We start from the raw sequence: 25,157 nt of genomic DNA on the forward strand, positions 1-25,157 counted from the left end.
GCCCCTCCGCGGTCCCCACAGAGCGACCGAGGCGCCGGGGCGGGCGGTGTGTGGTGCTGTCGCGGCCAGGGCGCCTGAGGAGCCTCACGCGCCGAAGCGTGTGGGGGCAGGGGGCCGGGACGCCGCCGCAGCCTCACACCCAGTGGGCGGCGGGGCCGGGTGCGAGGGGGATGGAAGGACGGGGCGCAGCCGGAACTGAAGAGTGGCCGGCGAGGCCCGAAGCCCGGGCACAAGCGGATACCTGCCACAACCTGGGGCTGGGGAGCCGGGACCTGGGCGCCGGAAAGACTCCCTCCGCACGCTTCAGGCGGTTGCTCGCCACTCGCTCCCGCAGCTGCGCTACCCGCTCCGAGACCTCCCGCCAACCGTGAGCGAGGCCGGCGCGAGCCAATCAGGGTACAGAGCCGCCGCCGCGGGGCGGAGCCCGGTAGCGCGCGCTGTACTCCCGGCTCCAGCTGGGGGATTCCAGCTCCAGCGTCCGCTGCACCTGCTGCGTGCGGTTTCCGTGCCGCCCAGCCAACTTCTACCAGGCCTTGCTTACCCTTGGGGCCGGACTCTGGCAGAACGCCACCACCCTCCCAGGTCTCTTCTGGTCTCCGAATTTAGCCCCTTTCCCTTGGCCGCTCCTCCAAGTCTGGCTTGCATCCGAGCCCTGTACCAGGTCTCCAGTTAGATGATGAAGCCCTGCGGGGCTGGAACTGCCAGTCTTCCCAAACTCATTTCTACTTCACAGCACCAAGCGTGATGTCTTGCACACAAACACTAGCAGGTACGCGACAAAGAGAGATGTCAATAATAGGAAGACGAAGAATCAGAGGTGAACTTTGCAACAGTCATTATTATGCCCATGCAATCACTGCTATACCAAAACAACTATATGAACAGGAAGGCACCACTTAAACTAAAAAAGAAATATGTAAATACCGTGGCTCTTTGCGACAAGGGGTAATACTGCACTTTTCCGTTAAATCTGTTTTAAGCTGTAAATTCTACAGGATCCTTTTCATTTTTGCCTCATCCTAGCCCTTGGACAGGTGCTTGCGATGAAGAGGGTGCTTAGTAAATGTCTGTTGAATTGAATAAATAAAGCATTCTTCATAGCTTTATAAGTTTTTCCCTGACATCCTTTCCTCTTCACTTCCGTTCCACCTAATGTATAACCTGCTGCCTATCCCCTCCCTAACATATCATGGCTTTTTTTTTTTCATGTCGCTACAATCTTTCTAAGTTTTTATTGAATGCAGAATACTCCAGGATGGATGGACCCTTAACCGTTCTTTCCTCCTTAATTTGATCTGGCACTCTGATATTTGAGTTGCTTCCAGGTTTTTCAGCAACCACAATTATTACACCTAAAAAGAATGTGGCCTTGCCTATTTGTGGAACTTCCCAGCAATTAGTTGCTCAGCAGCCCTGAAGAATTAGTATGTTAGTTCCCTTCTTTCTTAGGCTCTCACCATAGCAAGATGAGGGCAAAATCACCTCCAACTAGAAAGACAGCACAGTCTGGGAACTCATTTTTCCTTACGAATGACTTCACCTTCCCCCTTGACTTTTAAATGGGGGAATGGACCAAGAAGCATCAATATTGTGAAAACCTGCAATATTTATTCTCCTAGGAAAATGACTGCTTTAAGCCTCATTCCTCTGGTTTCCCTGGTTTTTCTTTTTTCCCCCAAAGCAGTTTACTGGGATTACTAGATTCCGGCCTTGTGTAAAGAATGTTTACAAAGACCATGTATGTCCACTATATCTGTTACACGTGAGACAAGGAGAGTGGCACAATAATAAGTACAACAACGGCCCCATCCTTCTAGGACTTTCTAGATAGATACAGACACAAATAACTAAAATATAAGGAATAAGGAGTTGTGGCACCTGAGATGCATATATATAATGCAAAGGCAAAGTACAGTTAGGAGAGGGTACTCCTTAGGATCCCCAAATCTTCACACAGGAATTTTTTACTTAAGTAAAATCTGTACACAAACATCAGCAAATATACATAGATGTTAACAATGCTATTGGGAAAGAAGCTTATCACTTAGGTTCTGGCTTCAAGTTAAGGGTTAAGACCAGCAAGGTCTTCTCAAGTGTTCTCATTCTTGGGTTTTTGACTATGTTGGGCCCATGACACAGAAAATGTACTTTAGAGTCACAGGCCTGGTTTGAATTCAAGCTCTTCCACTTTACTAGCCATACGAATGTGGGCAAATGATTTAACTCTGTATGCCTCAGTTAAGTGTAAAGGGGGGATGATACCATCTACTTTGTAAGCCTAAGGGACAAATTTGATATTGTGGTAAACTGTTCAGTAGTGGACTGGCACACAGTAAGTGTTGTTAGTTACCTTCTTGCCTCCATTTGATCTGGCATCTGGCTGATAATGACTCAATACGCATTTAACTAAACAGCCTTTGCATTACTGTCTACAATCCTTTTCCTCTTTTCATCCATCCTAATGCATGGCTTTGTTACCTGCTCACTAAAATATTACTGATGATTTGCCCATGGCCTGATCATTCCCTGTACTGTCTGCATTGCCTCCAGTTTGTCCTCACGCTACCTTCTAACTATATCGCCCACTATTATCCAGACTCCAGACATAGTAACATACATTTTTCTGAGCATGTCTTAAACTTTCTTTTTTGAGGGGCACCTGGTTGGCTCAGTCGGTTAAGCGTCAGACTTTGTCTCAAGTCATGATCTTGTGGTTCGTGAGTTCTCAGAGCCTGGAGCCTGATTTGGATTCTGTCTCTCTCTGGCCCTCCTCTGCTCACACTACCAAAATAAATAAAGATTAAAAAAATTAAAAATAAATAAAAGACCCTCTTAAAAAAACAAAAACTTTCTTCTTTGAGCTGGCATGCAATGTACTCTCTTTTTAAAACTTCCATTTAAGTTTTCTACATGATATGCATCCTTTAAGACTCAGCTTAAGGCATTAGTCCATCATCTAATTAATAAGTGCAGGACCCTATTCCATTCTTGAATTCCTGCAACACTTTCTTTTTTAAAGACTTAAAGGAAGTTTATTTTTGAGAGAAAGAGAGAGCACACAAGCAGGGGAGGGACCAAGAGACAGAGAGAGGGAGACACAGAATCCTAAGCAGGCTCCAGGCTCTGAGCTGTCAGCACAGAGCCCAACATGGGGTTCGCTCACAAATCCTGAGTTCATGACCTGAGCCCAAGTCAGTTGCTTAACCGACTGATCCGCCCAGGTGCCCCCTGCAGCACTTTCTTAAGTTCTGAGTTTTGCAATCTTATTAAGCAGCTGTTTTTTTTAAATAAAGTTATTTTTATGTGTACATATAGATACAATTTTACATAAATGGGTTGCATACATGGTTTAAAGAATGGAGTATTTAATATGTACAAAAGAATATATATAGTAACATATATGCAGGCAGAGCATAATAGGCCACTACTAACCAAAAAAGCATGAACCTAGCTAACATCCAAGAAATAGAACATAAACAATACTGTTGAGATCCTATATGCTCTTCCTCCCTCCCTTACTTTCCTGAAGAGGTGACTTTTGTTTTTCCTATTCCCTTAAGATTCACTATTTAGTATCCTTAAATAAAGATTTTGTTTGTAAATTTAATACTTTGTATCCTTTATAGTTTAAGATTTTAACATGCAACTGCATGACATTGTAAAGCATTTTCATTGTTGTATGGAATTCTGTTCTATGAAAGCTATGAGCATTCTTGTACACAAACTTGGTTATCAGCTGCTGTGCCTCTGTATGACCATCCTAATTAGTTAGAGCTGGCACAGGTTGGTGCCTATGTTTCAAATATTCAAGTACTACTTCTGCTTGTACATGCCCCATGATGCACACATGCACTTTTCTTAAAATGCTTTCAAAGTGAAAACAATGCAGTTTAGGATATGCACTTTATAAAATTATGAATGCTAAATTCATTTCCCGGGTAGTTGTACCAAATTAATTATATATACCCAACGTGGAGCTCAAACTCATGACCCTGTGGTCAAAGTTGCATGTTCCTCTGACTGAGCCAGCCAGGTGCCGCTGGTTGTCCCAACTTTAAGTAAGAATACCATTAGTCTACAGCTTGCTAACTTTGTATTTTCAGACTTTTTTTTTTTTTTTAAGTATGTCTATAGAATAAAGATTTTCTTTTTAGCATCCCTTTCCTGGGAAATTTTCTACTCAACCTCCCAAACCACCTGGGAGAAGGCATAGAAGCTAGATTCATACACTATCATCTCTCTTCTTCACTTGCTGGGAATCATAAGGGCCCTTGATCCAAGTTGAGCCAAATTCTCTTTCTGGAATTTTGCACTAGGACCCAGAATTCAGCATGGCTCACTGCTCTTTTATACAGAAGCAATAAAAACTCCTTAGACGTTTCAGGATAGAACAATAATCTAACAAGATAAAAGGACTGCATCAGTTTTCTTCACTGTACTTCACTTTTTTGTTCCTTACTGAAAATAACTTAAAAAAAATTTTTAATGGTTATTTTTGAGAAACAGCATGAGTGGGGGAAGGGAGAGGGAGACACAGAATCCAAAGCAGGCTCCAGGCTCTGAGCTGTCAGCACAGAGCCCAACACCGGGCTTAAACTCACCCAACTCACCACCAGATCATGACCTGAGCTGAATGGGGACGCTTAACCGACTGAGCCACTCAGGCGCCCCTGAAAATAACTTTCTTGATCTTTCCCCATAATTGCTTTTGCCTATGACATAATCCTTATTGGTTAAATTGAGGCAACAGCCTCTCCACTTTCAAGTTTTGATTACTAGTTTTAAGTATTCACAAATAGTAGGTGACTTTTGAAAGACAAAATGTTACACTATACCACTTTTCTAAAAATGTTTGAAGTAGCTAGCACACAACAAAGGTGACTTGGAGGTCAATTAAACACAGAACCTAGAGGACAGAAAGGGGAGAGAGGCAAGAAAAGAACCATAAAGATGGTTTGGAAAGTTTGATTTCGAACAAGAGTGAAATGTTTTTCAAGTAACTAGATACAACTTCTAGCATTTACCAGTATTTTACCAAATGAAGATCACAGTTTTGACCATAAACTATTTATTTTGGTCCCACAGACCCAGATCAATTTTTTCCTGAAATTACTCCAGCATTCTTGTGAAAGACAAAACGCAGTTAGAGGATAAATGAAAGCTGAACTTGTCCCCTCAAATTTCTCTAGGTCAAGGTGTCTAAACAGTAAGCTTTGAAACTCACTTGCATTCATAAAAAAATCGTTTGCGTGCCTACTATGTGCCAAGCTCTACTCTAGAAGTTGGAGATACAGCCATAGCCTATATGAGCTTACATTCTAGTCACATACAATTGAACTGATTGAGACCCAAAGACTTCTAAGGGTCAAATACAAGTCTTGAAGGGATGCCCACCATACTAATGGATCTGTACAATGCAGAATTGATTTTCTTTAAAAAAAATAGAATAGACCACAATTGGTGTTAATCTGTCAGTGAGCATTCCTAGAGTTTAGAGAACTCAGCTGATGAAAGATTAAGGTACCACACTCAAAACAGGTGTTACCGTACGGGAACAGGAAGCTTTAAACCTAGATGTTTGATTTTATCACATTGTCTTCAGTGGAGTTAGCAGGCTCAACCTAGACATGGGCTACAAAACCTGAAGCAAGTATCTTGGAAGGTAGGGACTTGCTTTTAAAACTTATCTTACTTGTATACTACATAAAAGTTGCATGTTTAGAGTTGGGTCCTGGGTTTCCCACGTTTTTCTAAGGTAATAAAGTGGTTACTTTCAATTTAGTAAATTCAGTAGTTTTACAAGATCTATCATAAAATGATTTCTCAAGTGATTCCACCCCTCACCCCTGCCTTCTTAGGAATCCTTACCACACTTGAGAGCACTAGAGCAACAAAGCTCACAGTTACCCAAAACAGTAGACAGGTGTGTCTGTTAATAATCTGTTGGGAAGTGACAGCATTTTCAGAAACTGTGCCACCACCACCTTGAAAATGATACAGGAGAGGTAGCTGGACATAAAAAAGTTGCAACACTTTGCTTTTGTTTCCCAACTTTCTCCCCCCCAATAAGTTAGAAGGCTGAAGACTTACTTCAAAGTTAGTTCAAGGTAAACCTGTTACATACAGGGTTCCTCAGGACTACTCCTTTCCTGTTGTACTGTATTTTGTCTTTGTGACTTTGTCAATAATCAGTTTATACATGAACAATTTATGAGAGTTTCACATGTTGAGTTGTGGTGTCACTGCTGAGAAAGAATTTTGGCCTGCAAATCTACTACATTGCTCAAATTCGGCAGCTACAAACTGGGCACACCCTCTTACTTGGCCATCCCAGGCCAGCCTCCAGAAATGCGCCTTAGGCTCTGATCTTTTTGCATGCCTTGTCAAATAAATGCTGAATCTGTAAGCCTAAGGCAGTTAGCTTATCTTCCTCCCCCTTTCCACTTGTTATCTTCCATCCTATTGGCACTCAAAACAACGTGGGTAACAAATAAGATTTTATAATTGCATTAGCTGGCAAAGTCCCTAAGAGAAGAAAAGCAAAGGTTTATGGTCACTTTTGTAAGAACGAGGTTTAAAAAAACTTGCAACCTGAATGGGACGATAAATTAGTGAGAAATTAAAGTTTCTATGTCAACCAATATAGGACGTGGTGGCTGAATAAGTAAGTTTTGACTTTTATTTGGGGCACTGGGTGGCTCAGTTGGTTGGGTGGTTTCAGTTGAGGTCATCGTCTCATGGTTCGTGGGTTCAAGCCCCACATCAGGTTCTGGCGGACAGCTCAGAACCTGGAGCCTGCTTTGGATTCTGTGTCTCCCTCTCTGCCCCTCCCCCACTCAACACTCTCACTCTCTCTCTCCCTCAAAAATTAAAAAAAAATTTTAATTCTGGAATTCAAAAATACAGGCAGGGGCGCCTGGGTGGCTCAGTCGGTTGAAGCTCCGACTTCGGCTCAGGTCAGATCCCATGTTCCTGGGTTCAAGCCCCGCATCAGGCTCTGTGCTGACAGCTGGCTCAGAGCCTGGAGCCTGCTTCAGATTCTGTGTCTCCTTCTCTCTGTGCTTCTCCCCCTCTCATGCTCTGTATCAAAAATAAATAAAATATTAAAAAAAAATACAGGCAAAATCCAATCTTAACAGGTCAAAATTGTTACACTGTATCTAAATACTTTGGTTGAAGAAAATTTTAAAGAGAATAAAGATAAAACTCTACTGTATACTTACATGGAATCAGTTTGTCTTATTTAACTACTGCTCATTTTGTGAGGTATGCTGTCACTTTAAAATACTTTTAACTGCTTTTTAGCCATTTAAGGAACTTATGAAACACTGAATACTACTAGCAAAGAGATACAGTATTTCTAAGTGGATGCTACTGGTCTAGTCAGGCTAGTGTCTTCTCAGGCACAGCTCTGATTCAGGGATGGATTCAGAAGGAAATGAGGCAGATGAGGTTAATGCACCAGGAGCAGAGTAAACTTGACCATTGCCTTCTCTAAACGCATTTTCAGTGTAAAGATGGGAAAGAAAATAATTATTCATTTAGTTCAAGAGTTATGGTTGCCAAGGAGACAAAGGAATAGAACTGAACTTCTATATCCTCTGAATACCTTAACACTGCCAACTAACCAACCAGCTTTTAAGCTTTAAAATTCTTCTTGCTGGGATTTTGACACAATATTTTGTACAACTCAGTGTTGATAATCATGATTAAAATTTGTCTGTCATCAAAATTAAAACAACGAATCTGTTAAAACTTCAAACATAAGGGGTAGCACACTGCAGTTGATTCTTTCCATTTGAGAATAAAAAATTTAACCCAATCCATGTGATGCATCACATTAGCATGTTTGATTTTATATGTCATGATGTTAAATGTCATGACATTCAGATTAAAGACAAATCTGAATATGGAAATCATTAAAAATCAGAGAGGAAGAATGATATAAATCAGCGACACTAGAATTAGGATAATTTTTCTCTAAAGAAATGAAGTTTTATGTACTTGGAGTGGCAGTTACCAAGTAATCTTTGTAACACTTTATATGACAGAAATGTTTAACGTGGTTTGAAGACCCCTTGAATAACTTTTTAAGTTTATTTTTTTGAGTAATCTCTACATTCCATGTGGGTCTTGAACTCACGACCCTGAGATGGAGAGTCATATGCTCATCTGACTGAGCCAGTCAGGCACCCCACCACTCAAATAATTCTTAAACATGATAAATTTCCATTCTTTAATTTAGTGACCAATATTACTTTGCCTAATTTACTATTTTTTCATATCCAATACCAATCAGGATGAATTATTATTTTAGAAATGCAGTAAGTCAAATTCAAATTAATGTGTTTGACTAACACTGATATTAATAAGATTGCCTCGTCTTCTGCCAAAGGTTTATTTTTCTAGACTTGGTTCACTATGATTACTTTAAAATTCTATTAGAAACTGTTCACCTTACACTCAATTAGGACGATATTTAAATCACATTACATAAAAGCCTATGTGACCTAACCTAATATAATACATGCAATACAAGAACATTTTCAGAAAAGAATCAACTCAATATATGCAAAAGATGCTGAAATCTGTTTGAATAGAATGTGTTTAATGTCTCATTGTAAAGGGGGGAAAAAAAAGGAATAAAATGACCAGTCAAGCTTCATATCAATTAGACAACTTTTACTAAATGAGAAAACTACATTTAAAATGTGCTTTAAAACAAAATGGAATTAGAAAAAAAGACATATGCATTTGAAAGAACTTTGCACTGTGCTGAAATTCAAATCTCTTGCAGTAATACAATATGCCAATTCATAAAATGTTAAGTTAACAGAATTCTCAATGTAACATTTCCGAAGACAATATTAAGGTCAAGAATTTCACATCAATGGTAGCACATACAGAAGAAGGGCATTATAAATATGATGTCCATCCCTATGAAGCTTACAAATTTGACAATACTCAATAAAAGCTTTTAGAATCACATCCAAAAGGGTCGCATCCAAAGAATCTCAAATCTGTGTCCTGTAAGTTCTCCTTCTAAAATCCTTATGTTGACTTTTCTACTCCTTGTTAATACTAACCCTTTAAAAAAAGAGAACAGGAAAAAAAATGCTGCAATAAACCCTTGATCATGTACAGAAATTATTGCTACTATAGCTCACTACAAAGCATGTCTATACAATATCGTATGAACTTTGATCATGAAAAATCAGAATAAAAATCTTTAGTGACATCAGCCTTACAATCGTATACAACATTCACATGGCAATATTAGACAGTTAAGCACCCAATCACCATCGTTGACAAAATGTCCCACTGACCAGCATTCATTTAAATACATCCTTCGTACAGAGGAAGGAAAAGAGATAGTGTCAGCTTTCCAAGGCTTGTCAAAAAAGGATTCTGGTGTTCTGTGGATCTAAAAACAAAGAGCAACAACAACAACAACAACAACAACAACAACAAAAAACCCAAAAAAACAAAACCAATGCAGGTGAGGGTGTTACCAGAAAGTTAAGCATGCCAAAAGGTGTTTCGTGCGAATTAAAACCTAAAGCCAAGGTACCACATAATCACATTACCAACTAGTTGGGTAATACTATATGAGCCTTATCTTAAAGTTAAATGAAATGCTACTGCACAATAGAGCATCAATAAGTTAAAAATTAGAGTGCACAAATCCAAATCAGTGGCAATTTCTGTATAAAGCAAAATATTCACTATCAGCTGTGAAGTTCGCCCAGTCAAACTGTTTGATTCAATCACTGGATTGGATAGATGGCCTATTTTTTGAAAAATATCAATCTTTGAAATTCCTTTTTACTGTAATGAGGCATAAGTTTTCTCAGTAAGATTAAACAGGTACATAGGTAAATAAGCAAGGGAAAATAATAGTTGGTGAATGTCTTTAAAGCTCTTCCCACACTTAATTTGTAAAAATGTTCAGGGAAAAAATTTTTAATATTTGCCATTATTCTAGCAAAAACAAAACAAAACAAACAAAACAAGCCCAAAATAAGTAAACGAGCAAGCAACACTAAAACCACACTACACAGATGGACCATCATGCTCTCATCTGGTGTAACTATCACATCTAGTTTAACTGGGATGCTTTTCAACTTCAAAAACTGTGATACGTGAAGATGTAACTTTAATGGGTAATTTTGAATTTGAATTTAACTTTGCTGAATATTATAACAGAGTATACTTATTACAATACAGTGTAGCACATCTTTCTATTAGAAAAAAATTTAAGATCCTTTACCCGTCTCCTTAAGTTAAAGGTGTGACATCATAAAGGGTGTCAAATGGCTGGATGGTTTTACAGTGCACACTTATATATTATGAAGTATGTCCTTAACAAATCTGATGGTTTCTTTATAGAGTTCCTTTCTTCACCTTTTCTTCGGTGGATTAGCTGTTCGAGGTGGAGTGACAGGACGTCCTGAATTCAGTCCACCATACTGGTACTTAGCTTTCTTTTCAGATGGTTTCAATATCTTAAAATAAATAATTTATTAACAGAGTTATTCTTTCAAGTGCAGTAAAGTTTACGAAAAGTATTGTTATAATAGTAGGCTTTTCAAAAAATGACATAAATTTTAAAGATTCAATAAAAGTATAGGAAACAGGAAAGTTCCATGGACAGTTCTCATGTTTAAAATGTACAGATGACTAAATATTTGAATATTCCTATCATCTGTCAAGCCATTGATTATTCAAAACCTCAAATACACATGTCCTATCAACCACCTAATTCTTAGATTTAAGTACAAAAAGTTTTTAAAATTAATGTATCTCTGTGGTGAGGAAAGAACATGTAGTTTATGAGTCAAAAGACCAAGGCTGGCTAACAGACACATGAAAATATACTCAATTTCACTCATCGGGGAAATACAAATCAAAACTATGATGAGATACCACCTCACACCTGTCAGAATGGCTAAATTTAACACCACAAGAAACAACAGGTGTTGGTGAGGGTGTGGAGAAAGGGGATCCCTCTTACACTGTGAGTGGGAATGCAAACTGGTGCAGTCACTCTGGAAAACAGTAGGAAGTTTCCTCAGAAGTTAAAAATAGAACTACCCTATGATCCAGCAATTGCAATACTAGGTATTTACCCAAAGGAACAAATGGAGTACATATGCACCCCAATGTTTACAGCAGCATTATCAACAGTAGCCAATTTATGGAAAGAGCCCAAACGTCCACTGACTGATGAATGTATAAAGAACATGTGGTATGAACATACAATGAATATGACTCAGCCAATCCAAAGAATGAAATCTTGCCATTTGCAATGATGTGGATGAAGCTATAGTGTATTATGCTAAGCAAAATAAGTCCCAGAAAGACAAATACTGTGTGATTTCACTCCTGTGGAATTTAAGAAACAAACAAACACAGGGGGAAAAAACCAAAGAGAGGCAAACCATAAAACAGACTCAACTACAGAGAACAAGCATGGTTGCTGGGGAGGAGGGGAACAGGGGGATGAGTTAAATGGGTGATGGGTATTAAGGAGGACACTTTTACAAGCACTGGGTGTTATATGTAAGTGATGGATCACTAAATTCTACTTCTGAAACCACTAATACATTGTATGATAACAAACTAGAATTTAAATAAAAACCTGAAACAACATAATAACAACAATAATAGTAATTCTGCCACTATTTAGAGGATAATTAGTCACAAACCCTTTAATCTTAATTTTTATGTGTAGATCTTTAAAAAAAGCATTATTTATATATTTTAGATATCATGAAGTCCAACTGCTTTAAATGTATGTCAATGATTTTAAAAATATTTACAAGTTGCACACCACTGCTGTAATCTAATTTTAGAGTTTTTGTTGCTCCAAAAAGAAATCTTGCTCCCATCAGCACCTGTTCCCCATTTCCATTCTCTACTACTCTAACTCCCTTCAACTCCGAGGAAAACTAATCCTTCTCTATAGGTTTGTCTTTTCTGGCTATTTCACATAAATGAAATCATACAATATGTGGTCTTCTATGACTGGTCTTTCCACTGAAATCACGTTTCTGAGGTTCATTCATGCTGTAGCATGTATCAGTACTTCATTACTTTTAATTGTCAAACAATATGCCGTTTTATGGATATTCCACAGTGTGTTTTCATTCTTTCCTTGATGGACATCTGGGTTGTTTTCCATTTTTTGACAATTACAAAGAATGCTCCTATAAATATGCATATACCTGTATTTGAGTACCTGCCTTTAGTTCTTTTCAGGACACCTATGAGTGGAATTTCTGGGCCACAAAGAAACTGTTTCACTTTTTGGGGAGATGCCACACTGTTTCCAAAAGAGGCTGCACCATTTTTCATTCCCACTATCACTACTGAAGTGTCCAACTTCTCCCCATCCTCACTAATACTTGTTACTGTTTTTTTTTTTAATTACATTTATTCTGGTGGATGTAAATAGAGCTTTACCCTACATTATAGATAGGAAATTTCAGTATTTACACAGTAAGTGTATAGAAATGATTTCTGAAGCAGTTTCTAGAACATAGAGCATCATAGTGTCTCACTGAAAAAGAAATCCAATTCCACTATGGCAAATGCTGAAAGATAAGGTCTAGTTCCTATCCTTAAATTATAAATGAGGAGTTACATGTTTACCATTCAGTTGTACTAGTTGATAAAAAATGGTAATAAAGGGAAAGAGATGGAAAAGCCCCTTCACATTTAAAGAAAGAGAAATCCAGTATATGCATAAGAGGATCATAAAATGCCCTATGCAAAAACAAAGCATTGAAGTGGTTTTAGTCTGTGAACAAGGATGATTTTAAGTAGTACGCTATAGAGGCAGAGTTGGTCTATTTCTTGCAAAAGGAAACAAAATCTGTTATTAATTAAATTCATGTTCTCTTAGTAGGTTAAACCCCTATTCAAGAAGCCATACAGGAATTTAACAACTTAAACATTTGTATCAAAAATGACAGACATAATAACTTAGGTTCTCCAAAACTCTAATATTTGATATATACCAAAAAGTCTGGAGCATTTGTGAATGAAAAAGAAATCTCTAACAAGTCTGTATAGAATTGATTTATATGTATTTATATTATACCTGAAACGAACACATCAAAGTTTCATCCACACTCATCATTCCACCAGCATTATCAAACTCGCCACAGTAATTTGGAGCTGAAAATAGGGTTACCAATTGTCGTTTAGCAAAAAATTCATATCCATCTTCCACCACCTGTCAAAGGAAAGGTCAAAAGAAAAAACAATTTATAGCTAATTCTCAACTGTCTATATTAGTGAGATTAATGTGACAAAGACCTAAAAATAAACACTTTTTTGTTTTGGAAGCTTGATTTTTATTTCTATACTTGTCTTGGAATATTAAAAATTTTTAATATGCCTTTTCTATAATGGCAAGGCTTTAGCCTAAAGGAAATAATAGTACATTCATGATCAAGTAAAATGTTTAAAAACCATACCAATTCTAAGGCTCTCCATAAGCTGATTGGTACAGTCTCTACAGGAACCTTGGGCACCTAGTACTTCCTGGTTCAAGACATTATATCACAACTACAGAATCCTTAATTCTTTAATGATTTAACATGATTTCTAGACTCTTGTCAATTTTAAATAATTTATATTTCTCAACTCTACAAATCTGAGAGGCAGAGGCAATAACATAAATATTTTATATTTACTTACAGTAGGCAAGAATAATTTTTAGAGACTTTTAGGCATCCTTTGATTAAACAAAATTATCCTATTAATACTTGCTAATAAGAAGTACCTCCAAAAAACTTACATTTTTAAAGAATTCCTACCTTAGTATCAGGTACATGCTCCTACTGTAATTACCTCACGGTAGAATTGAGATATTAACCTTTTCTGTTAAGATCTCGGGCACCTTATCTACTCCAGCTCGGCCTCAGTCTTTGGAACTCAGCATATCCTTTTTGTTTCTAGTTTGCTTTTGCACTGCATTCACATTTTTACTAAATAAGCAGGTTTATCGTAAAAGGACATATGTGTAGCTTGTGGTGTTTCCCATCAGACGTCTCTGAGGTAACATGGTTGAAAATAAGCAGAATAGGATTTTGGAAATAAGTGTCTGGAAAAAGACTGTCCAAAGCAAGGTAGCTCAAGAATCTGACTTATTTTTAAAAAAAAATCTTTTTAAAAAGTTTTATCCATTTACTTTGAGAGTGAGAGTAAGAGAAAGAGAGACAGAGAGAATCCTATACAGGCTCTGTACCACAAAGCACAGAGCCAGATAGGGGGCACAGAGCCCAATACGAAGCTCAAACTCATGAACTGCAAGATCATGACCCGAGCTGAAGTCAGACACTTAACTAAGCCATCCAGATGCCCCCATCATCTATTTTGAAAAGATCAGAGGCACCTGGGTGGCTCAATTGGTTAAGCGTCCAACTTTAGTCCAGATCATGATCTCACAGTTCATGGGTTTGAGCCCCGAGTTGGGCTCTGTGCTGACAGTTAGCTCAGAGCCTGGGGCCTGTCTTCGAATTCTGTGTCTCCCTCTCTCTCTGACTCTCCCCTGCGCACACTGTCTGTCTCTCTCAAAAATAAAAATAAAACACTAAGAAAAAAATAAATGAAAAAAAAAAAGATCAATGAATGGAAAATTGGGAGCTAAAAAAATTGATTACTAGCAGGTATCTTATTAGGAAACTTAGTAACTCTGCACTGTTATCTAGTAGAAGACTTCTATTAATTAGCTAAATCATAAACATAATATTTACCAAAAACTTTGCCAAAAGCAAAGGATTTGGAGACCTGACTTCATTTCAACTGAATTGGGAACTACTGCTAGGAAAAAGACTTGTGATATACAACATATGCAGAAAATGGGAAACCATTCATCTTTGTTCATCCACAGGATCACATAGCGAAACAGTCAAGTATCATAGGGAGTAAAGCCCTCCCAAAAAGGGAAGTACCGTGGCACAGCATCTAATGAATAAACTTGCCTTTAGCAGACCAAGAAAAAACAAGGAATTTTAAAAAGTATTATACTTAGAAATTTCATATACTTTTAGTACTTTCAAAAGTAAACAGAAAAGATTGATAAAAATGCCTTTCACTGAGGGGCGCCTGCGTGGCTCAGCCGATTAAGCGTCCGACTTTAGCTCAGGGCAGGATCTCCCAGTTCAAGAGTTTGAACTCTGCACTGGGTTCTGTACTGACAGCTCAGAGCTTGGAGCCTGTTTCAGATTCTGTGTCTCCTTCTCTGCCCCTCCCCCGCTCAGTCTCAGTCTCTCTCTCTCTCAAAATTAACATTAAAAATAATTTTTTAAAAGTGGCTTTCACTGAATGTATTTACCAGTTATGTTTTAAAGAGCATGAGGACCTGACATATCAAATCATTAAAATAAGCTTTTGTTAGTTAATTCATTTATTCAAACACTAAAAGGAAGCTGTGCTATTTAAGTTTACAAGGCAATGAATATTTAGAGCTCCTGAGTGGATTACTCAGTTAAGGATCTGACTCTAGATTTTGGCTCAGGTCATGATCTCATGGTTTGTGAGTCTGAGGATTCTCTCTCTCTCTCTCTCTGCCCCTCCCCCACACGCACGCATGCTAACTCTTAAACATTTAAAGAAACACACAAGAAGGCAATGAATATTTAAATGTCAACAAGTCACAAGAGTATAGAATATAGTAGTGGTGGTGGACATTAAGAAAAAAAGTAAATTTAAATAAACTATGTCTTAAAAATAATTTTTATAATGAAAACTCAAAAGATATACAAAAGGAGGCAGAGTTCAATAAACTCTCATTCTCACCACCCTGATTCAATAATTACCAGGATTCTGCTACATCTGTTTCATTCGTCTCCCTTTTTTCTCTGATGTATTTACTTTAAGTAATCTCTACATCCAACGTGGGGTTTGAACTCACAACCAAGATCAAGAGGTGCACGCTCTTTTGACTGAGCCAGCCAGGTGCCCCAATACTGCTATATTTTAAAGCAAATCCAAGACATGTCATCTTACCTCTATATACTTGGGTATATATTTCTAAAAAATGGACATCCTTTTTACATAATAATGTTATTATCATAAGACTTAAACAGTGAACACTGACTCCTTGATATCTAATATCTAATGTCTATAATTGAATTTTCCCAACTGTCTTGAAAGTGTCCTTTACTACTATGGGCATTTGATTGTTATCTAAAATACATAAACATTATATTAAAACAGGATCAAGCATTTCTAGGAAGCTTCAGACAAGTGCCAAAAGTATGTCAGCATTGTAGTATACCACAAAGTATAAATCAGTTTGAAACACTTCCTCCAGAGGGTCAGACAGGGCTAACAATCATTAGACTGTTAACTGTGAGATCAAGGTATATAGGCTTCATCTCTTCTACTACTTTCCTTGATTAGATTTATTGTGTAAGTAGATTTGTGTAAATAAATATTAAAATGTTCAAAAGTTTTAGATTTCATACCTGATGAGCTCGACAAATCAAATCTAAATCATGACGATTCAGAAATTTACTGACTACATCAGCTCCAAAAGTGAAGGAAACACCACGATCATTTTCTCCCCAGCCTTGCACATCCTTATCTGGGTCAGACCACAGCAAATCACAGAGCAAACCTTTAAAGAAAAAAAAAACAGCAATGAAAGAACAAAATTAAGTTTATAAAGTATATCTGTATCACATTTCTTCTCATGCCCTCTTACCCTTTAATACACAGTTAACAATCACTTGCTCCCTAGTATCCCAGCCTGTTGAATTCAGCCACTCTCTGCTAGCCCAGCCACACGATTCTGACTGGCTAAAAGGAGCACTTCCCAGCTCTTCCCACACACAGGAAGTATGTGTATGGCACACTCTAAGCACACAATATATGGAAAGCTACTTACACTATTTCTGGGGGCCAATCTATTAAATTAATCCATTTGATTTATCCCTAAGCCAGTAACACACTAAAGCTTTTAAATAAATCTTTATATTTGGTAGTGGTAGTATCCCCACTTAATGTTTTTCTCCAGGATTATCCTGGTTACTTTCAAACCTTTGCTCTTCTACATACATGCTTCTGAACCAGTTAGTTAATTCCATGAATCCAACTGAGATTTCACTGGAATTGTATTTGATCTAATAATCAATTTGAGGGAAGAAAACATTTTCTATAAAGGCCTGGTGGATGTAAATGGAATATGGATGAACAAAATAAGAATAATATCCTTGGCTTTAGTGTCAGGCATAGAAAAGAAGTCAGAGTCAAAAATATTTGAGTATCTTTATCATGCTCATAGTAGTATAAATCTTAGCAGGAACTCAGACTACCTTGAGAATGTCAAGTGAGAAGACCAGTAAATGAACTCTGAGGAAGCAAACATTTAATATGCAGACAAAGGAGAAAGTGGAATGAGCAAAAGTACTGAGAAGGAACAGTCAAAACAAAAGGAAGAGATTAGAACAGTAGAGATCTCCTTCTGAAAGGGGTTAGAGTTATCTAGAAGTAGGAAATGGTTAAGATTCAAGTACAATGAACAAGTAGAGCAGGATAAAACCCCAAAATATGTGCCACTTACAATTATATCATTAGACATTAATGAAAGCAGTTTCTTGATGGATGAAAAAGAATGGTAATAAGTCAAACTGTAGTGAGATTAAGAGGGGGTGTATGTTGAGATGGTGATATTAAGTACTTTTGTAAAACTGTGGTGCTAAGGGAAGGAGAAATTAGTGCTAAGGGATGATTTTTAAGAATGAGTCAGTTTCAAGGATTTTTGATAATCTATAAACTTAATATAGGATCTATGAGGAGAGGAAAACTTTTTGATTCCTTATATATAGCTTGTCTTAAAAGAGGATCTAAAATACCTTGTAGAACTAATTGGTGGTAATATACTCCTAATTTTTATCATTATTTCCTAAGCTACTACTGAGACGCTTTAAGAAGTCCACCAGCATACAAATCCCATTGGGATATTCTCAACTCACCTTTTTGCACCAAAGTCAACTCAAGAATTCTTTCCTGGCCATTGGCTTAGGACCCCTACCACAACTCCAAAGCTGCACCAGGTCTAGTCAAATATACTCTATAACTGTTCTATATTCAAAATCTGGTAAATGCAGGCTTCCCTCCTTTTGTACTTAACACAAACTGTTACTTGTACAAGTAAGTTATGAAGCAACTTACTATGATATGCAATAAATCAGTGGCTTACTGTCATAAGGATCTATACACCTGTTTATAATGGTTGATGTTTAATCAGGAGGAGTATTTTGAGTGATATTATCAGGCTTTCAGTACACTGAGCATAAAAATCCAATCACAATTGAAATAAAACAACCAAATGCATGTTCTTAACATTTTAAAGGTTTAACCATGTTTTGCTCAGGCACTGGTTCATGACTATTTTTTAATGTTTTAATTTTTTTAATTATTATGTATTTTTGAGAGAAAGAGAGAGAGAGAATGAGTGGGGGACAGGCAGAGAGAGGGGACAGAATATCTGAAGTGGGTTCTGTGCTAACAGCAGAGAGCCCAATGTAGGGCTTGAACCCATGAGCCATGAGAGCATGACCTGAGCCAAAGTTGGGCGCTTAACTGACTGAGCCACCCAAGTGCCTAAGTTCATTTTTAATTAAAACGATTTTTAATTTTTAATGACTACCTTTTAATAGACTCTTTGGATCTTAAGAGTAGGAAATGTACTTAGTAACCATCTAGTCCAATCCTGCTTGATGAATAATAATCAATTCCCCTTTACAAAATTACCAATATGGAAAAAGTCTCTTCAACAAATAGTGCTCAGAAAACTGGACAGCAATATGCAGGAGAATAAAACTGGACCACTTTCTTTCACCATACACAAAAATAAATTCAAAATGGATGAAAGGTCTAAATGTGAGACAGGAAACCACCAAAATCCTAGAGAACAAAGGCAGCAACCTCTTTGACCTCAGCTGCATCAACTTCTTACTAGACACGTCACCAGAGGCAAAGGAAACAAAAGCAAAAATGAACCTTTGGGACTTCATCAAGATAAAAGGCACAGCAAAGTAAACAATCACCAAAACTAAAAGGCAACTTTCAGAATGAGAGAAGATATATGAAAATGACATATTGGATAAAGGGCTAGTATCCAAAATCCATAAAGAACTTATCAAACATCAAAGAAACAAATAATCCAGGTAAGAAACAGGCAGAAGACATGAACCGACATTTTCCCAAAGACATACAGACTGCTAACTGTTCAACATCACGTATCATCAGGGAAATACAAGTTAATCACAATGAGGTATCACCTCACACCTATCAGAATGTCTAAATTTAATAACACAGGAAACAATAGGTGTTGGCGAGGATGTGGAGAAAAAGGAATCCTTTTGCACTGCTGTTGGGAATGCATAATGGCAGAGCTATTCTGGAAAACAGTATGAAGGTTCCTCAGAAAGTCAGAAATAGAACTACCCTAAGAGCCAGCAGCTGCACTACTAGGTATTTACCCAGAGGATACAAAAACACAGATTCAAAAGAGTGCATGCATCCCAGTGTTTATAGCAGCACTATTAACAATAGCCAAACTATGGAAAGAGCCCAAATGTCCATCAATTGATGAATGAATAAAGATGTGGTATAAACACACACACACACGAATATTACTCAACCATCAAAAAGAACAGAATCTTGCCATTTGCAAACACAGGGACTGAGTTAGAGTATATTATGCTAAGTGAAGTCAGTTAGAGAAAGACAAATACCGTATGATTTCACTCATATACGGAATTCAAGAGGCAACTGGATGGGGGATGGGCTAGATGGGTGATGGGTATTCAGTAGGGCACTTGCTGTCATGAGCACTAGTTATTATATGTTAAGTGATGAATCACTGAATTCTACTTCTGCAACCAATACTGCACTGCATATTAACTAGAATTTAAATAAAAACTTGAGAAGAAAAAAGAATTACCACTAAACAATCCTCTCATCAGAAAGCTAAAAAGCTAAAACATCTTTATATAATACATATAATAAAGATATATTTGGGCTTTTGTTCCCATTCCTGGAATATAGTTCCTAAAATCTTTGGAATTTCCTGAGTGAAAGGGGGTATCCTTTTATTTTTTAATGTTTACTTATTTTTGAGAGAGACCGCAGGCATGCGTGGAGAAGAGGCAGAGAGAGACGGAGGGAGACAATGTGAAGCAGGCTCTGAGCTGTCCGTCAGTACAGAGCCTGACAGAGGGCTTGAACTCACAAACCAGGAGATCATGACCTGAGCCAAAGTCAGATGCTTAAGGAGCAGAGCCACCCAGGTCAACTGACAGAGGTATCTTTTGTTATTCACAGGGAGCCCCTTTCCACCACACCTGAGTGTATGCTAACGAAATGATCCAAGTCGCCTAAAGCACGTCACAATGGGGCCAGTCAACAGCAAGACCAGACACATGATTAGATGATTGGAGCTTTCAGCTGCCCTGGAGAGATGAGCTAGAAATTGAGCTCTATAAAAACTCTTTAACAACTGGACTTGGGAAGCTTACAGTTGTTGAACACATTGACACCAGAGTGTGGAAGCTGTTGCCCAACCAATACCTTGTCCTACAAATCTTTTCCATTTGGCAGTTCCTGATTGTATCCCTTTATGATAAGCTGATAAATACAAGTAAAGCATCTGAGAAAGTGATTGTGGGAATCCCAGAATTCTGACTGGGCAGTAGTGTGGGGGCACTCTTGTGATATGGAGCCCTTAACCCGTGGAGTACTGGCTAATTCCAGGAATTAAGTGTCAGAACTGAATTAAATGTTAGACATGTATGTGTTGGAGAATGCGTTGTGATGTGGAAAAACCATAAACATTCAGTGTCAGAAAATGCCACCAAAAAAAAGGTACTGATGTTTTAAGCAAAAGGTGGATAAAAAAGCAGAACTTTATAGCATTCAATTCATAGGTTATCATAGCATTTTTTTTAATTAAAAAAAATTTTTTTAATGTTTGCTTATTTTTGAGAGAGATAGAGTGTAAGCAAGGGGAGTGGCAGAGAGGAGGAGACACAGAATCTGAAGCAGGTTCCAGGATCGGAGCTGTCAGCACAGAGCCTGACATGGAGCTTGAACTCACAAACTGCAAGATCATGACCTGAGCTGAAGTCAGACAGACAGCCTACTGAGCTACCCAGGTGCCCCATCATAGCATTTTATGAATATAAATGCCATGATTAGTACACATCTTAATACATACATTCGCACTCAACTATGAATAATTACCATTTAAAAGCCAACAGAAAAGTTAGGCCACTGTCTGGAATTTATTTATAAAATCACATTAGGCTCATTTGTTAATCAACAGAGCAATTTATCTTCAACTGGAACTTATTTGCTTTTGTTTTGACTTGCTTCACCTACCTAAGAGTTATTCAAACGTCTGAACAGTTAACTTTCAGTTAAGAAAAATTATTATTATTTTTTAAAGATTTTATTTTTTAAGCAACCTCTATGCCCAATGTGAGGCTGAAACTCACAACCCTGAGAATCAAGCATCACACACTCCATGGACTGAGCCAGCTAGGTGCCCCAAGAACATTTTAATTAAAAACCTTTTGGGGCCCCTGGGTGGCTCACAGTTAAGTATCCGACTCTGGCTCAGGTCGTGATCTCACAGTTTGTGATTTAGAGCCCCATGTCAAGCTCTGTGCTGACAGTCCGAAGCCTAGAGCCTGTTTTGGATTCTGGGTTTCCTTCTCTCTGCCCCTCCCTGACTTGTGTTTGTCTCTCTCTCTCAAAAATAAACAAACATTAAAAAATTTTAAAAAGTTTCAACTAATTTTTAAAAAATCCTTAAAATTTATTATTTTTTTAAAACAAAAATAAATGTTTATTCATTTTTGAGAGAGGGAACATGAATAGGGGAGGAAAGAAAGGGGGGAGAGAGGATCTGAAGCAGGCTCTGTGCTGACAGTAGGGTACATGATGTGGGGCTTGAACCCATGAACCGTGAAACCATGACCTCAGCTGAAGTGAGACACTCAACAAACTGAGCTACTCAGTTGCCCCCCACAATTTATTTATTCTTTTTAAGTAGGCTCCACACTCAATATGGGACTTGAACTCATAACCCTGACATCAAGAGTCGCATGCTCTAACAACTGAGCCAGCCAGACCTCTGACTAATTTTTAACAAGTCTTTGAAGGACATAATCAACGCTGATATGAAGGAATTTAGAATGACAGGGAGATAAAGGCAATCAATGAATAAGATCTTTGGTGATAAGTATGAAAGAACCATAATACGATTATATGTGAAATTTAAAAGTGTTGCACCTTGGGAAGTAAGTAGTGGGAAATAAAATATATTACTGCAAATAATCTGTAGTTAGTTTATTAATTCTTAAAAAAAGCTCTACTTCCACTAAATATATAATTAAAGTCCAAATATGTCAACATTCTACATAAAGCAACCAATTAAACTTCTCTATATACTCAACCTGTATCAGGGACATCAGTGGGTCTCATAATTCTCCGAATCTGTTCCATAGACTGCAGGTCTGGTGACAATCCTATAAATAAAAGAAGAGTCAGAGTACTGACATCTAAACAGTTTTCACTCAAATAAAGAAGCATTTAATCAAAGCAGTTTCACTATCTGAAGTTAAAAATACTTAATGTGTTCCGGTTAATGTTATCTTTAATATACGGAGTTAGAAATCTTACCATTATTCTTTCTTTCCAACCATCCTCTGCCCTGCTCCAGGAACATACCCAATATTCCAATCCTTCCTACCACTTTTGTCACTTCTTAACATCCAATCTGAAACATGTTTACTTCCAATTTTAAGTGTCTCATCGTCCTGTAAAGACCTTCCTACATCCCACTGCAACTTATCTTCATTAAAGTCTAACTGTCGATCAGAAGGATAAGAAAAAGCACATGAAAACACTCTGCAATCTTTAGTACATAAATATAAACTAGGATTTCTCTTTTACAGATAATCCATGTAAATTTTAACTTTTAAGTATACTAAATGTTTAGGATCTACTATAAAATGTTTCAACTAATATAGTAGTTTATGTTCTATCAGAGAATAAATCATTTTTTTAAATGTTTGAGAGGGAGAGAGAGAGCCCATGTGCCTCCCACACTGGGGAGGGACAAGAGGGAGAGAGAGAACCCCAAGCAGGTTCCACATTGTCAGCATGGACACTGATGCAGGGTTTGACCTCACGGACCATAAGATCATGACCTGAGCCGAAATCAAGAATTGGATGCTTAACTGACTGAGCCACCCAGGCACTCCAAGAATAAATCTTTTTTTTTTTTTTTAACCTCAGGCCTAGATGAGTCTATCTTTTCAGCATTTTTCACTTTAATTCTTCCTGCACATTAATAAAAAACTAATTTTCCTACATTAGTTTTATATTATTTTGCTTTACAAAACCCCAATATGGTTATTAAACCTTTCAACAAAACTCCTTTGCTCAGTATTCAAATCTCTATAATCTGATACCCATCATTTCCTATGTGCTTGACATTTTAGTTAGGCCAGTGCTCACACATTCCTTGAACTAGACAACATAAAAAAAGACCATCTCAAATTCTTTGCACCTCTCCAAAGTCTATTCCATCCTCTAAACCCAAGCTTCCATAAACATGTGCTCAACAATTCTCTCCCTTTCCAGACTGCATAAAAATTATTGTCTCAACAAGTACTTTGACATAATTAAATCCTTTTCAATAATCACTATCTGTTTTGAAATATATTTTACCTTACTTTTTTGGAAATATGTATTTTATCAATAGGTTTTTAATTTCTTAATACAGCCAGATAATGTACAAACTATACATTTCATGGCATCTATTCATGCTTATTGTAACAAGCCATACAAAATAACTTATTCTATCAAAAATTATCTTTAGGATGAAAACTGACATATTAGATAAAGCCTAGAACTGCTGGTATGTGGGAATTATAAACCTAATTGCATTTTGATTCTAATGAAGATATTTAATATTGGCAGGAAAGTAATCATGACCCTTTCATTTTGACTGACAATAGTGGTATTTTTCTAACAAAACTGAAGCAAAGGAAGACATTGTTTCAAATAAAACTCTGGTTATCCTCCTCACCTGTGAAATTCTTTAAAGACAAGTACTCAACCTAACTTTCATTTTGTATAAATCATCATAAATTTCTAGTTACTGAAGAGGTTTTAGCTTTGTTTATAACAGTTTTAATAATTTGAGCTTTCACACAGCACAGCTATATTTTCCCACAGCATGCATCTTAGTTACTATACGTCTTTTCTAAACAATGGAATGACAATGAGAAAAACCCGTAAAGCAAATTTACTGGTCTACCTCCATGACAACAGAAGATCTTTTCATCCACAATGGCAGCTATAGGCAGACAGTTAAAACAATCGGTGAAGGTCTTCCACAATTTAATATTAAACCTTCGTTTGCCTATTAAAAGAAGAAGCAAATAGAATAAATACATCTAAAACTGTTCTAATTTGTTGTCTCATAGCCACAGGATTATGAATAATTTCAACTTTATTCTTTATACAGCACTTTTTTTCCCCTGTAATGAGTGTTTCTTGTATACTTTAAAAAAGGTAATAAATTCAATGAACATTCACCACCTTCTATAGAGTTAAAAAATCCTGAAAGACCGTGCTATTTTACAGAATATATCTGTATATACAAAACCCTTTTGTCTTTTAAGATCACTATAATATAGTAACTTTGAAACAGTCTCTTAGACTATTAGTTTATCTTTTCCAATCAATGTGTACATTAGTTAAATACCTAGCCAAATAAGTAAGCAGAAGTAAAAGGGGTACCTCTGGAGATTGTCCATTTTAACTCTAATGCACTGAGTAACACAGCATAAATTTATTGCCAAGAAAGGACAATTTCCAAATGCTTCAGTGGTATTCACTTTTGAGTGAATTACAACTTGGCACTACAGCAAGTTTAGAGACACAAAGGCTATAATTTTCCTATAGTCTAGCATAAAGAGCTACAACAAAGATAAATCTTAAGTGTATGTTCACCTTTTTAGAGTTACTTGATCTTCTTAAATTTGGCAAGAAGTTGCCAACAACTAATGCTGGGGAGGGATGAGAGACACAAGCACTAATTTCCTATGTGTTATGCTGTA

General features: G+C 37.3%; 2 protein-coding genes across 7 annotated transcripts in view; both read right to left on the reverse strand.

The window, feature by feature from the left end:
• The window catches only part of SPDYA (speedy/RINGO cell cycle regulator family member A), a 37,692-nt gene extending 37,360 nt beyond the window's left edge, over nucleotides 1–332 (reverse strand). For 3 of the 5 annotated variants that reach the window (XM_029938026.1, XM_029938030.1, XM_029938029.1), the window contains exon 1: nucleotides 242–332. The gene's annotated coding sequence lies outside the window, so the exon portion shown is untranslated. The remainder of the gene's footprint in view (nucleotides 1–241) is intronic. The other 2 variants (XM_029938028.1, XM_029938027.1) reach the window with 2 other exon arrangements.
• An 8,255-nt stretch (nucleotides 333–8,587) lies between these two features.
• PPP1CB (protein phosphatase 1 catalytic subunit beta) overlaps nucleotides 8,588–25,157 on the reverse strand; it is a 43,311-nt gene continuing 26,741 nt past the window's right edge. For both annotated transcript variants that reach the window (XM_029938024.1, XM_029938025.1), the window contains 5 exons: nucleotides 24,353–24,457; nucleotides 22,482–22,553; nucleotides 16,482–16,633; nucleotides 13,106–13,240; nucleotides 8,588–10,505 (listed from right to left, as the gene is read on the reverse strand). In XM_029938024.1, the coding sequence (XP_029793884.1) occupies nucleotides 10,401–10,505; nucleotides 13,106–13,240; nucleotides 16,482–16,633; nucleotides 22,482–22,553; nucleotides 24,353–24,457 (569 nt within the window). In that variant the 3' untranslated portion in view covers nucleotides 8,588–10,400. The remainder of the gene's footprint in view (nucleotides 10,506–13,105; nucleotides 13,241–16,481; nucleotides 16,634–22,481; nucleotides 22,554–24,352; nucleotides 24,458–25,157) is intronic.

Source organism: Suricata suricatta, chromosome 4, assembly GCF_006229205.1.
Source record: "Suricata suricatta isolate VVHF042 chromosome 4, meerkat_22Aug2017_6uvM2_HiC, whole genome shotgun sequence".
Lineage (NCBI taxonomy): Eukaryota > Metazoa > Chordata > Mammalia > Carnivora > Herpestidae > Suricata > Suricata suricatta.